This window comes from Arvicola amphibius, chromosome 4 (genome assembly GCF_903992535.2).
Source record: "Arvicola amphibius chromosome 4, mArvAmp1.2, whole genome shotgun sequence".
Lineage (NCBI taxonomy): Eukaryota > Metazoa > Chordata > Mammalia > Rodentia > Cricetidae > Arvicola > Arvicola amphibius.
This window is the reverse complement of record NC_052050.1, coordinates 105,022,804-105,036,591: the sequence shown is the minus strand read 5'-3', so window position 1 is coordinate 105,036,591 and position 13,788 is coordinate 105,022,804. Positions and strand designations below refer to the sequence as shown.

The 13,788-nt window shown below is 54.1% G+C and overlaps 2 protein-coding genes across 2 annotated transcripts; one reads left to right on the top strand and one right to left on the bottom strand.

Moving 5' to 3' along the window:
• Window positions 1-2,165, top strand: Mpv17l2 (MPV17 mitochondrial inner membrane protein like 2). The gene is made up of 5 exons (XM_038326508.1): window positions 1-240; window positions 316-486; window positions 1,374-1,450; window positions 1,550-1,678; window positions 1,760-2,165. Exons 1-5 carry the CDS (start codon window positions 51-53, stop codon window positions 1,796-1,798), a joined length of 606 nt encoding a protein of 201 aa, XP_038182436.1. The 5' UTR covers window positions 1-50; the 3' UTR covers window positions 1,799-2,165.
• Window positions 2,166-2,217: 52 nt separating this feature from the next.
• Rab3a (RAB3A, member RAS oncogene family) lies at window positions 2,218-6,786 on the bottom strand. Its single transcript, XM_038326507.1, has 5 exons — window positions 6,657-6,786; window positions 5,034-5,261; window positions 4,084-4,202; window positions 3,489-3,613; window positions 2,218-2,901 (listed from the first exon to the last, which is right to left on the bottom strand). The coding sequence occupies exons 2-5, from the start codon at window positions 5,259-5,261 to the stop codon at window positions 2,711-2,713; spliced, it is 663 nt and encodes a 220-aa protein (XP_038182435.1). The 5' UTR covers window positions 6,657-6,786; the 3' UTR covers window positions 2,218-2,710.
• Window positions 6,787-13,788: the final 7,002 nt, after the last annotated feature.

The window sequence follows — 13,788 nt, the reverse complement described above, 5'->3', positions numbered from 1 at the left end:
CCGCGGAGGCTCCCGAGTGTGGCGGCGGAGGCTCGGCGGTGTGCGCGGCGATGGCTTCAGAAGGCGGCTGGCGCTGGGCTCGGAAGGCTCTGGCTGCGGGGCGGCCGCTGTTCCGGGGCCGCGCGCTGCTCGTCATCAACACGCTGGGCTGCGGCACGCTCATGGCGGCGGGCGACGGCGCGCGACAGGCCTGGGAGGTGCGCGCGCGGCCAGGACAGCGATTCAGTGCGCGGCGCTCAGGTGAGCGGGACCTGTCGGTCATCTTGGGGGCCGGGCGGCAGCCAGGAGGGTGCGCCTGACTCCCTGTGTCTCCAGCCAGCATGTTCGCGGTGGGCTGCAGCATGGGCCCCTTCCTGCACTTCTGGTACCTGTGGCTGGACCGCCTCCTCCCCGCCTCGGGCCTGCGAAGCCTCCCGAGCGTGATGAAGAAGGTCCTGGTGGATCAGGTGGTGGCATCTCCCATACTGGGCGTCTGGTACTTCCTGGGTAAGCAGCGGCGGGGACTGTGGTCTTCAGAGCTCGCGGTGGGTAGAGCCTGGTTCGTGCTTGGAGGAATGCTGATGGGGGTTGTTCTTTTTCCTTGATTTTTAATCTATTATTTATTTTGGTTTTTCGAGACAGGGTTTCTCTATGTGGCCTTGGCCGTCCTGGAACTCGACTCTGTAGATCAGGCTGGCCTCGAACTCAGAGATCTGCCTATCTCTGCCTCCCAGTGCTAGTTAGGTTACATCCAGGGTGAAAGAATTGCATGCCTGCTCGCTTGTGCTCAGCTTCTCTTTCCAGTCCAAGACCCTCTGCCCCGGCAATGGTGAAGCCCACAGTGGGCTGTGTTTTCCCACATCAGTTAACTCAAGTCTATGCAGAGATAGCACAGGCCACCACGTAGATAGTCCCTGGAGACTCTCGTCTGATTCTAGGCTGAATCAAGCTGACAGTGAAGGCCTCACTGTGCAGCCCCGGCGCCTCGGCCTCCCAACCATATTGCACTTTATATGCACCTGTTGGGAGAGTGTCCCCGGAATGGGGACAGGATCGTGTGGGCATGGGACAGAACCCATGAGAGGAAAAGGGGCTAGGAGACCGTGGGGAGAGGTGGGGTGGCAAGGCCGGGGTCTGAGGGACGTAGGAGCAGCTTGGACGCAAAACTGCAGTCAGCCGACCCGTGGAGAATGAACCCTGAGGGGCAGGGGCAGGGCCGAGACTGGACCGAGCGCAAGGCTCGGGTCTTATTAGCCTCTTCCCTGACACCAGCCACACACTTGCCCTGACCGGCCTTGCTTCTCTGCCCGGGTCACTCCCACAGCCAGCGCTGCTGCTTCCGTTGCCTAGCGGCCACCTCAGCCTCCACATTCACCGCTTGGTCTTCTTCCCAGGCCTTGGCAGCCTGGAAGGCCAGACGCTGGAGGAGAGCTGCCAGGAGCTGCGGGCCAAATTCTGGGACTTCTACAAGGTGGGCGTGCCCATGCTGCCCTTACCGTAGCTCCACCCCCCTGCGGCCTCGCTGGCCCACCTTCCTAGCTTGCTCAAGGCCGCCCCTGCCTTCCCGCAGGCTGATTGGTGTGTTTGGCCAGCTGCTCAGCTGGTGAACTTCCTCTTCATCCCGCCGCATTTCCGAGTCACCTACATCAACGGTCTGACACTGGGCTGGGACACGTATCTGTCCTACCTGAAGTACTGGGTGAGCTTAACCCCTGGGTGAGAATACCTGAGTGCAGGCCCTGCCCTATGCCTGCCGTGACCCTCCCTCCGCTGTACACAGGCACCGGAACCCATTCCGACTCCTGGCTGTGCCGACTGAGCAGGAAGCACCAAGGAGAAATAGGCCCATGGACACACTCCCATAGGAGGCTCTGGAGCAGGTCAGAGCCTGGGCCACGTCCACACTCCAGGCTGAGCCTGCAGCAGCTATCCCACATGGACCAGCCTCCGGCACCACCTGTCAATCGCCAGGTTTTCCAGCTGGACCCAGGAGTTCTCAGCCAACCTGCAATTGCAACCCTGGCTCAACTCTGGCCCAAGTAGTCCCCGAGGTTCCCTGGACCCCAGGTGACAAACAGAAGGACCGGCCCCCACGGCCTTGGAATGGGATCTGGTTTGGCCTCAGAAAACTTCATGCGAGGTTGGGCAGCCTTGTGAAAATTTCATTAAATTCTCTTTAATCACAAGGCTGGCTGCCAGTGGTTGGTGTGGGGTGGGGGTGGGGCTGCAGAGACTCAGCAAGGTCCATTCACTTTATTGAACTGTGTGTAGTGTTCATAACTTCTAGGAAAGTGGGGGACACATCTGACACTCATGACATCAGAACAGGTTTGGGGATATCCCAAAGCAGTGAAGGTGAATAGATCCTCCCTTCCTTCCCCACATCCTGTCTCTCCAAAGATAAAGTAACAAGCAGGATGCCAGCCTGTCAACCCAGTGGTCCACTAGGCAATCCCCCAGCCTCGGGGCTGGCAGGCCCTGCCATCTCCCATCAGCCTGCTTCAGAGTGACATCTGGTCCCCTCTTCACAACCGACAACTTTGGATGCGGTGGCTTAGAAAACCAAAAAGGAGGGTCTTGGGGCAGTGACCACAACACACCACAGCAGAGCGGGGTGAGGATATGTACAGGAGGGGTGAGGGGCGTGTCCAGGGACACCCTCAATAAATAAATAAATAGCTACGATAATAAATAGGGTGATGGGGTGGGGTTTGCCCCTGGTGGGGGTGGCTCAGCAGGCGCAATCCTGATGAGGAGGTGCCTGCTGGTCAGTGAGCTGCGGGCCCTGCTTGACGCCTGTGACTGCGGGGTCAGCAGTGTCCAGCGACTCCGACATCTTCTCACAGATCACGTCCACCAGACGTTCAAAGGTCTGCTTGACATTGATGTTGTCCTTGGCGCTGGCCTCGAAAAACTCAAACCCTGCGTTGGGGAATGAAGGAGTAACCTCAGCCACACTCTCCGGGGCCCAAGGGTGCTCACGAGGGTGAGTCTCCTCCAGAGGAGATGGCCCGCCCTGGTAGGACACACCTTCCTCCACCTGCCACCCAGCCGGGCTCCAGAGTCCCATTCCTCAGGCCTCCAACACTTTTGGTAGCTCACACAAACACATTTTCTCTAGAGGGCAAACATGCTCCATTGTCACAACTGAATAGGTTTAGCTGTCCCTAGTCTGCAGCACCCTTCCCCACAGCACACATGTGCCTGCCCCAGGAAGCATGGTTTGGCTCGCAGCATGCACTCCTCCACCCAGGTTTCTCTTTTCAGTCTAAAAACACAGACATCGTGAAGCTAGCCCATGACTGAACGTGGGAGATGCTAGCCCATGAGTGAGTGCATGGCAAATACCACGCCCATCGAGACCCACTGCCAAACCTGCAGAGTGGCTAGTTTTCACAAGTGCAAGCCACCTGGTTTGAGGCTCATGCCCTGACCTGTGGGGTATGTGGTGTCCGGGGTCAGGGTCCTGGTCCAGCCTGATAAGGGCTGCAGTCCTGCTGGGTACTCACCCAGGTGGTCAGCAAGCTGCCGGCCGCGTTCTGATGACACCACACGCTCATCCTCCATGTCACACTTGTTTCCCACCAGCAGCACCTGGGCATTGTCCCATGAGTAAGTTTTAATCTGAGTCGACCTGCAGGAGGCAGCCAGAGGCAGAGGAGAAAGTCAGAGGACCCAGCCCTTGTCCCTAAGTCCCCTGCCCCTAGGAAACCGAGATAGGCTTTTCTCGTGAGCCCAGGTTGTCCTGGACTTACTCGGGCTCCCAAATGTTGGGATGCCTACTACACCAAATCCAGAGATGCCGCAGGTTTATGGTGTTGCGGGTGGAATTCATGTTCTCGCACATGATAGGCAGGTGCTCAGCCAGCGACAAGTCCTCTGCTTCCCAAGTAGCTGGGACCACGGACCTGAGCCACCATTCCCTGAGGGTCAACCTGTGTTCCTTTGACAACCCCACCCTTGGAAGCAGCCCACATGGCTTGTCCCACCCGACTGCTGGCCTTGGTTGTTTTTCTGAGGTGGAACTCAAGCCAAGCAGGTACTCTCAGCTGAGCTAGGAGTACTCCACCCGTTCCACCGTGGATCAGCAGGCGAGCTGCTCACCAGTCCTGCACTGCATTGAAGGACTCCTCGTTGGTGATGTCATACATTAGGATGAAACCCATGGCACCCCGGTAATAGGCTGTGGTGATGGTACGGTACCGCTCCTGCCCTGCTGTGTCCTGGGGAAAGAGGAGATGGTGGTCAAATGGGACCTCACAGCTGCCCTTCTGAGGGCAGGAAAAGTGGGCTGGGCGGCCTTTGTACCCAGGGGGGTCACTGTGACATCACTCAGTCATTAAACACAGACTGGTGCTGCCCAAATGCCCTGTGCCACACCCTATGCCATCCATAAGTGGGGATTCACAGGGCTAGTAAGAAAACAAGAAACTCATGCCAGGCGGTGGTGGTGCACGACTTTAATCCTAGCACTCAGAAGGCAGAGGCAAGCAATCTCTGAGTTCAAGGCCAGCCTGATCTATAGAGCAAGTTCCAGGATAATCAGGGCTGTTGCACAGAGAAACCCTGTCTCCAACACCCCCCCCCCCAAAAAAAATAAAATAAGGAACTCTATGTTCTTGAGGACAGCACAATGTGAGGGAAAAGACCCTGACCACAAGTGACCTCAGCCAGATGTTGACCAGGTCTGCTGTGCTGGGGTATGAGATGTTATATCAGAACTTTGATGGGTCCCAAGTGTGTGCCTCTAATCCCAGAACTTCAGAGGCAGAGGTGAGTCTCTGAGTTCGAGGCTATCCTGGTCTACACAGTGAGACACTCTCAAAAAAAAAAAAAAGTAAAAAACGTTAAAAAATTAAACCTTGAGGGGAAGGCAGCCTGTCATTCTATTACTGTGGAGGTGGTAGCAGGAGTTCGGGTCATCCTGAGCTACCCAACTGCCTGCTCACACCTGACCACAGTCCACAGCGCAGGACTTGGGAACACCCGGTGTCTGAGACCTGCCCGCTTACACGCCAGGCTCAGGAAGACTTCTCCCCCACGGCCCCACGAACCCAGATCTGCAGTTTGATCCGCTTGTCATTGCGGTAGATGGTTTTGACCTTGAAGTCTATGCCGACTGTGCTGACAAAGGCCGGCGTGAAGGAGTCGTCAGCATAGCGGAAAAGGAAGGAGGTTTTGCCCACGCTGCTGTTTCCAATAATCAGGATCTTGAACATATAGTCGAAGTTCTGGTCGGAGGACTCCTTCTGCCCATAGCGCGAGTCTGTGGCTGATGCCATCTGTGGGGGCGGGGCACAGAGAGCCTGAGGCATGCAGCGGACACACGCACAGGACACGCGCACAGGATGGGCTCTGCACAAGGGCACCAGGTGGAGAACAGCCACCAGGACCCCCGGCATAGGCTGGGCTGTGACCTTGACAGGCCCAAGGCTTCAAGGAGGCTGTGGAGTGAACACCCCTGCAGGTCCCTGGTGTTTGGTTGGAAGTGTCACCCCAGAGCCTGTCATCCTTATACCCAAAGAGTCTGGAATGTTTGGGTTAAAGCCATACCCCAGCCACCAGCATCCTTAGGTCCAGAGTCTGGAATGTTTGGGTGGAAGTTCCATCCCTAGGTCCCTCCCCTGGGAGTTGCCTCGGTCCATACTCCACCTCCAAGAAAGCCCGCCAATGGAAGACCCCTCCCCAAAGATGCTCAAGACCCCACAGGGTATTTAAATCGCACCCCAGGTCTTCCTTCCATGTCTCCTCTCTGGGGGGCAGGAAGGTCACCTGGGAGCACTGGTATCCATTTAACTTGAGCTTTTTAAATTCGGTTTGATTTGGTCTGATTTGGATTATTGCATCGGCGGAGAGGTTTGTCTGAGTGCAGAAACTTCACCTGGCACCCCAAACCTCCCTGCACCCTGAGGGGAAACTGAGGCGGCCCACTTCCCATCAGTCTTTCATTACCCTAAAAAGACCCACGCGGGAGCATGAGTACACGAGGATCCCCAGTTCTCCCTCATCCTTAATTCTCTCCTGCACCCTGAGCTAGAAACATCACGTGATAGACGGGGTGAACACAGGCTCACATGCACAAAATCCCTCACGCGCATGCACACACAATGAAGCACCCAAGACAGGCCGATCTAAACTCCTGCCCTGTGTGCAAAAGAGAGGCTAGCAGGAGAAACAAGCAAACATGCGTGATGTTTGCGAGCCCACTGCACCCATGTGCGACTGCACACGCAGATTCCCCTACACCAGCCAGGGTACTCGTGTGCACCTGGCCATTGGCAAGGACACACCGCGCGTGAAACCACACGCATGTGAGCGCATACTTGAACTCGGATCCACAAACACCGCGCACGCGCACCATTCACGCACAAGGTTTCACAGCCGGCTGTGCGGTGCGCGTCCTGAGGTCACGCGAGCCTATCCATGCCCGGCGGGCGCGCACACGCGTGTTCACCCCACGAGCACGAGCACGCACCAGCCTCCCGCGAGGCTTGGCCTTCCCCTCCCCCTCTGTCGCAGAGCCGGAGCTCCAGTGCCGGGTAAAGGATGAAGGCTGCGGAAAGCGGGATGCTGAATGCGAGACCCACAGCCGCCACACCCGAGTCGCGCACCCTGCTTCTTTCCCAGCAGTCAATCAAACGAGGGCACCGCGGCGTGGGGCCCTGGGCAGAGCTCACCTTGTCCGCTCCGAGCTGAGATGATGCTGGCGGCTGCGACCCTGGCGACTGCGCTGACAAAGGGCCCCAGGAGCGGCTGCCGGACTGCAGGCAGCGGCGGAGGTTCAGGCCCCTGCAGTCCTCGCAGACGTCCTGCAAAGCCAGGGGCGGGCCTTTCTATGCAAACGAACTGTGACGTCAAAGGCGGGGCCGAGCATGCGGCCGCGGGGTCCCACTGGCCAGAGTTGGCTCTGGAAGGGCGGAGTCTGACGAGACGTGAAAGTTTTATTGGCTGATGCTGTCGAGCGACGGACTCGAGGACCAATCAACACTACGTTACGTCTTGAGCGGCCCAATGGTGACAGCCAGGTGTCTGAAGGGCGGAGAGACTGAGGCCAGGACCCAGCCCCAAGCGAGAACTGGTGGCCTAGCCCCTGCTTTCGAAAGGCGCGGGACCCATTCCTGGTGGCACCAAGGAGATCAGTTTTGTTTTGAGAAAGGGTCTCTTGTTGCAGGCTGGCCTCGAAACTGCCAAACAACAGAGGCTGACCTTGAATTCCTGCACCTCGCAAGTGTTGGGATGGCAGGTGTACACTTCGCTTACCACAGTTTAGGGCTCAAAATTGAAGAATAAAAGTATTTTTGTGTTGTTTGTTCTTTGGGGTTTTTTGCTTGTTTGTTTTTCGAGACAGGGTTTCCCTACAGCTTCGGAGCCTCTCCTGGAACGCACTCTGTAGATTAGGCTGGCCTCGAACTCACAGAGATCCAATTAAAGGCTTGCGCTACCACCGCCCGGCCAAACAGAGTTTTTAATCCCAGTTCTCAGAAGGCCTAGGCAGGCGAACCTCTGAAGTTCCACGCCTATCTTGTCGACATAGAGTTCCTGTCCAGCCCGGGACACAGTCAGTGTAATGGAATAACAAAACAAAAACAAAAAGAAAAAAGAGGAGGAGTAGTAAAAGAACAGGTAAAGTGATGTCTGTTTGAAGTTACCGGGCACAAGCGAGAACGATCACGAGACACACAAGGAAACCCACTTGAAGAGTTTATTAAGTGAAGGAGACACGTGCGCAGGCCTGAGGACGTGGGTGCAGGAAAAGAGAGTGGAGCAGCTTTGTCCAGCTTTTAAAGGCTGCTGAGCACATGCATGCATGCATGGGCTGATGGAGCTGCATCATGCATAGATCATGTGACCACGCTGCACATGTCACGTAGGGCTTGAGGGACCTGCGTGGCTACGTAAATTGCCTGAGCTCTCGATGATACATGCGCGGCCCCGGAACCCAGAAGCGCCAGCGTTTGGGTGGCTAGATTTTTTGGCCAAGCACTGGGTGAAGGAAATGATATCATTTCACCCTTTTGTTTATTATAAAAAATTTGGGGGTCTGGGGTGGCCGATTGGTGGAAATGGGGCGTAGGGTCTTGGAGGCTACTTCCTGCTGACTTGTGGGTGTCAGAGAGTTGGGGTGCTTGGCCATATCCTGGGGTAGCTGGTTACTTCAGTGTTTCCCAGGCTCTGTGGAACTGTCCAGCTGGCAGTTTGGACCTGACCAGATGCTGGCAAGGCAGAAGATTATGTAGGAAATTTTAGATCCTGATGATTGAGGGAGGAGGGTCCCAGGATGAAAGATGGAGGGGGTGTTTCAGGGTTCCCGAAATGGAGGAGGGAGTTTCCCAGGGATCCCGAGGCCAGGGAAGAATTAAGTGACTTTTATCCTGGGCAAGTCTGGTCTGTTTAAGTGGGTCCAATTTGGCTTTCTGGAGCTTATGAGAATATTTAGAATTTATAAAAAGAGATAAATTTTAGACACATTAAAAGCTTGTGGTTATGGTAGTATAGTGTTGGAATAGAAGATTGTGGATAGTTGTGTAGTGAGGGGGGAGGGGAAGAAAGGGGAATTATTAGAACTTTTAATGTTTTGCCTGAAGCAAATCTTAAGGCACTTGTTCTCTTTAGCATCACAGTATCACCTAACATCCAGGAGACACTGCTGCAGTCAATGATAAACCTGCTATGTTAAAGTCTGTTTCCTGAGTCTCCCTTTTGAGTCTGGAGCTGTGAATGCCCCAGACTGTTTCTGTTTCTTACCACCTGGGCATCTCTTTGCACCTCCAGCTCTGTGATTAATGATGGTCCCTGTAACAACAGCTGAATGGTTAACTGGAAATTTGAGTATGACATTGGCAACACAGAGAAACTGGTAAAGGAGAAGGAGGAAAGGGGGAGAATCGGGAAGGAGAGCAAGCATATGGTGTTCCTGGTACAGGAGAGGTGCGTAACTGGATACAAAGTAGCTGATCTTGGTGTCCTCTGGAACTTAAGAGAACAGGGCCCTGATTGAGTTAGCATATACAAGGAGGGGTGTCCTGAGCTGGAGGAGTAAAATATTTGAGATGAGATAGGTGAATCCAATGAGGAAAGCCCTCAAGCTTGGCAGCTGTCAAAGTTACAAGAATTACTTTAAAGGGACCCTGGCATTTAGGGGAAAGGGATAAGAGGCATTGGTGGGGGGGAGAAGAACCTCGTCCCGGATGTTAACTGGAGATGGACGGGGGTTGATGCATGGCTGAGGTAGTGAATACTCAGTAAAGTCCCATAAGAGGGAATGGAGGTGATCAGGGATGGGTGAGGGTTCAGGTGAGAAGTTGGGAGTCAGAACCGGCCGCCCATACATGAGTTCAAAGGGCAAGATGGAAAGGGGGCTTTTGGGGAGGGCCCAGAGCCTGAACAGAGCCAAAGGCAAAAGCTTTGTCCAGTCAAGGTGAAACTCCTGTGACATCTTAACAAGAGTAATTTTTAGGGAACAGTTAGTTCATTCTACCTTCCCTGCGGACTGGGGATGATACGGGACATGAAAAAGCTCTGGGGCCTTTCCGACTGAAGAGAGGTTGGGATTACAAACCGGAGATAATTTCCAGGAGAAGGAGATCAGAAACTGTCTGGGCCCTCTTATCAATTCACCCAGACATGGTGTCCCCAAAGCAGGAGATATTTAACCCATCTGACCGTGAGTAAAATCTAGTTGCCAATCAGTCCCCAGAAGGGACCCCTGCCCTGCGGGGTGGGAAAAGGGAAACTATGATATTTGGACTTGGGACCTGGATTTTGATAGATTTTACAAAAGGCAGTGAGTGATAGCTGTTAAGAACTCTAAGTCCTTGGGGGTGGGTTGGAGGTGAGCCTTGACAAAGGGAGACAGAGCCTGGCTATTAGGATGGAAAAGCTGATGTAGGTCGGACAGAATTTGCCAAGTGTCGGGGGCGTCTGTAAGAATGCTGGCTGTACTATACGAACCCCTGAGGTGACTGAGGTAGGTTTGGGCTCTGGAATGCAGCTGTCCTGGCTGTGTAGTCAGTTTGATTATTTCCCTTGGAGATAGTGGGGCTGTCAGTCTGATGAGAACAACAGTGAATAATTCCTATTGCCTCGGGGAGATGGGGGCCTTCAACAAGTCCATAATGAAGGCACCAATGAAGTTAAGGGATCACAAGACACACAACGAAATCCACTTGAAGAGTTTATTAAGAGAGGAAGACACGTGTGCAGGCCTGAGGGCGTGTGTGCAGAAAGAGAGAACAGAGCTGTAGCTGCATCATACGTAGATCATGTGACCACGCTGCAAAATGTCACCAGGGTTTGAGGGCCCTGGGTGGCTACGCCCTGGAACCCCGAAATGCCTGCCTTTGGGGTGGCTAAACTTTTCGCCAATGCGCTGGGTGAAGGAAGTGATAACACTTCAGTTTTGGTGTGCAGGTGCCCTCTTTGCATCCTACCAACAGGGCCAAACTGTAAAGGCCGGGCCCTGTCTTAAGGTGTCTGTAGTTGTAATAAAGAGACACCACCAAGCAAATCCCTGTCACACACATACTTGCCGAGAAGGGAGCATTAGGAGTTTACACTCATCCTTGGCTACAAAGGCAAACCTGGGATACAATAAGATCTCCTCTAGATTAAAAAAATAATGGGCTGGTGGGGGAATGGAGAGATGGCTCCAGGCATGCATGTGTGCATATTCTCTCCTCCCCCCAGCCCCACCCCCCCCTCTGTATTTTTAGGCCAGGGTTTCTCTATGTAGCCTTGGCTGTTCTGGGACTCTCTTTGTAGACCAGGCTGGCCTCAAACTCAAAGAGATCTGTTTCTGGCTCCCGAGTGCTAGAATTAAAGGCATGTGCCACCACTGCCCAGCATAAGTCTCTTTTTTAATGGGCCTAGGACATTTCTCAGTTTGGTGGGGAGCCTGCAAAGCAGCACAAAGCTCTGGGTTTGATCCCAAGCACAGTATAACAGGGTGGTGTCTCCCTGTCTCCTCACACCTGGCAGAAGGGAGAGGAATAGATGTTCAAGATCACCCTCAGCTACAGTGTCTTGAGACCAGTTTGTGCTACATTAAACCCTGTCTCAACGAAATAAGAAAGTCGGATTCTACACAAAGAAAAAAAGGGATTGATGGGTCCCCTGAGAACTCCTTGCTTCCCTGCACATTTAGGGTTCAGAAGGGTCCTGACCCCCTGAGTCCCAAAATTGCAATAGAAGACCCAGGAAGCAAAGACAGTTCAGAGAGGCTACCCTCTGTCTTTCACGGTGTGGACACTTAACACTGGCCACTCCACGCCCTTCACGATGTGGTCACTGGGGCCCAGGCGATCCTGTGTGCTGGGAAGCTGGGAACAGAAATGCAGTCTTCCGGACTATGATGCAACACAACGCATGCCTGCAAATCTTCCGGCCAAGGTGAGAATTTGGGGCGGGGAGCAGCAGACCCAGCCTGGGTGCTTTGTTGTCCCTCCGCGTTCGGCCCTGGAGGGTCCCCATCGCCTTCGTCACGCAGGAAGCAGAACTGGGGACGCGGTATGGCCGTTTTAGACAGCGCCGCCAGCTGCGGAGGCGCTGACAGACCAGAATAACTAGTCGCCTGGATGCTCAGTCACCCCCGCAAGGAGCCTGCGAAGCTCTGCTAGCTTTGGGGCCACGTGAGCAGCTTGTTTATCTGCTTCCCCACCAGCACCAGGCAGCAGAGAGATGCAGAACGACAGACACAAAATGACCATAACGGGGGCTAGGGTGGGGACTGGGAACGGGTTTGAGGACGGAGGGTGCAGGGAGAAGCTTGGGGCGCCCCTTAGGCAGACTTAGATTTATTCCCAAGAGATGAACTCTGGGGAAGAGCTACCTTTACTGCCTTTTATTTAAAAATAAAAATAGGAAGCCGGGCGGTGGTGGCGCACGCCTTTAATCCCAGCACTTGGGAGGCAGAGGTGGGCGGATCTCTGTGAGTTCGAGGCCAGCCTGGTCTACAAGAGCTAGTTCCAGGACAGGCTCCAAAGCTACAGAGAAACCCTGTCTCGAAAAACCAAAAAAAAAAAAAAAAAAAAAAAAAAAAAATAGGGGCAGAGGCTCAGGGACTAGAGCGCTTGTAGCTCACTTGGTGGAAGATGACACAATTTGCTGTTGGCTGAGGAGGATCGTGAGTTCATCATCCTGGACCGCTAAAGTGAGACTGTCTCATGATATCAAGACACTGAAAACAACCAGGCTTGGTGGCAGAAACCGTTAATGCCGGCCGCACTTGGGAGGCAGAGGAGGCAGATCTTACAAAGTGAGCTTCAGGAAAGCCCAGGGCTACAGAGCCTGCCTCAAAAACACGCGCGCACTTGGGCGTGTGTGCGTGCGTGCGTGCGTGCGTGCGTGTGTGTGTGTGTGTGTATGAGTGTGAAATGGAAAATGAAAGAACAGGCAGAGGGAAACATCGTATTTTTAGTTTTTGAAGACAAGGTATCTCTGTGTAGTCCTGGCTGTCCTGGAACTTGCTCTGTAGACCAGGCTGACCTCTCAGAAATCTGCCTGCCTCTGCCACCTGAGAGCTGGGATTAAAGGCGTGCGCCGCCACTACAACCCAGGCTATCACATCTTTTAAGTTACATTCATTTATTTGTGTGGGACATGGGGGGTCAGAGGACACCCTGTGGAAGCTGGGGGGTCAGAGGACACCCTGGAGAAGCTGGTTCTCTCTTTCACCACAGAGTCCTGGGGACTGAGCTCACGTTGTGGGGCTTGGGAGCAAATGCCTTGGCTTGCTGAACCTTCTTGCTGGCCCAATAATTTATTTTATTTATATTTTTGTGTGATTTCAAAATTCTCCTTCAGAGAACACATACTACTTTGTTTAACAGAAAATCTCTAAGGGTAGCCCCTAATACATCTGGAGGAGAGACGCCTTCCATGTGTGACCCCCTGGGACAAAGAGCTGGAACCATGGTGTCTACAAAGGAAATCATCTGCCACCCTGGGCTGCCCTGCCACCCTGGGCTGCCCTGCCACCCTGGCGCCTTCCCAGAGGGAACAGGGAAGGGAGAAGGCCCTATGATGCATGCTTGTCACCCCAGCCAAGCACTTGGGAGGTGGAGGCAAGAAAGTCACTTCAGTGTCCTCTGCTCATAGAGCTGGACATCAGAGCAGGCAGCAGGCGCCCTTCCTTAAAAGCCAAAAAATAACGGTAAAACAGGGAAACAGTCACATGGCAGTCATATAGTACCCAGAAGACGCCCGCATTCAGTGCCCATTCTCTGCATAGAAGCTTTTAGAAGGCATGAGGGGTGGCTTGTGACTCAGTTTTCCCTACAAGTGAATGTCCCCTTGAGAAGCTCTATCTATTTTTACAGTGCTGGAAATGGAACTAAGATCTTCCCACATGCTAAAGCTGTACTAAGCAGAGCCATGCTCCCAGCCCCTCACTGGGGGATTCTAGGTGGGGGGTGGGGAAGAGGGCTCCATCCCAGCCACGCCCCCAGCTCTGTTGTACTCACATAGCACCCTCCCCCTCCTCCTCCTGAATCTGGGACCCACAGTTGAGTATGCTGAGACCCTCCACACTGGTTTGATTCCCTTTGGCATTCCCTCTCCCCAGGTTCGCTACAGGCAGGACCCCTACCAGCAGTATCAATGATGTGGGAACAAACCACAGGGAGCCGGAGGCCTGCGGGGGTCTTCTCAGATGGTCACCTGCCTCTCAGTATATCCGTGAAGAGTCTTGCAGTCTCTCGGTGTCAGGAAGATACTAGACTTCACTGGGGGCTGCTCCCTGTCTTTATTTACAAAAGGATTCTCCCTGGGGGATTCTAGTAAAGGTCTGTGATTGACGGTTGGAGGCCGGAG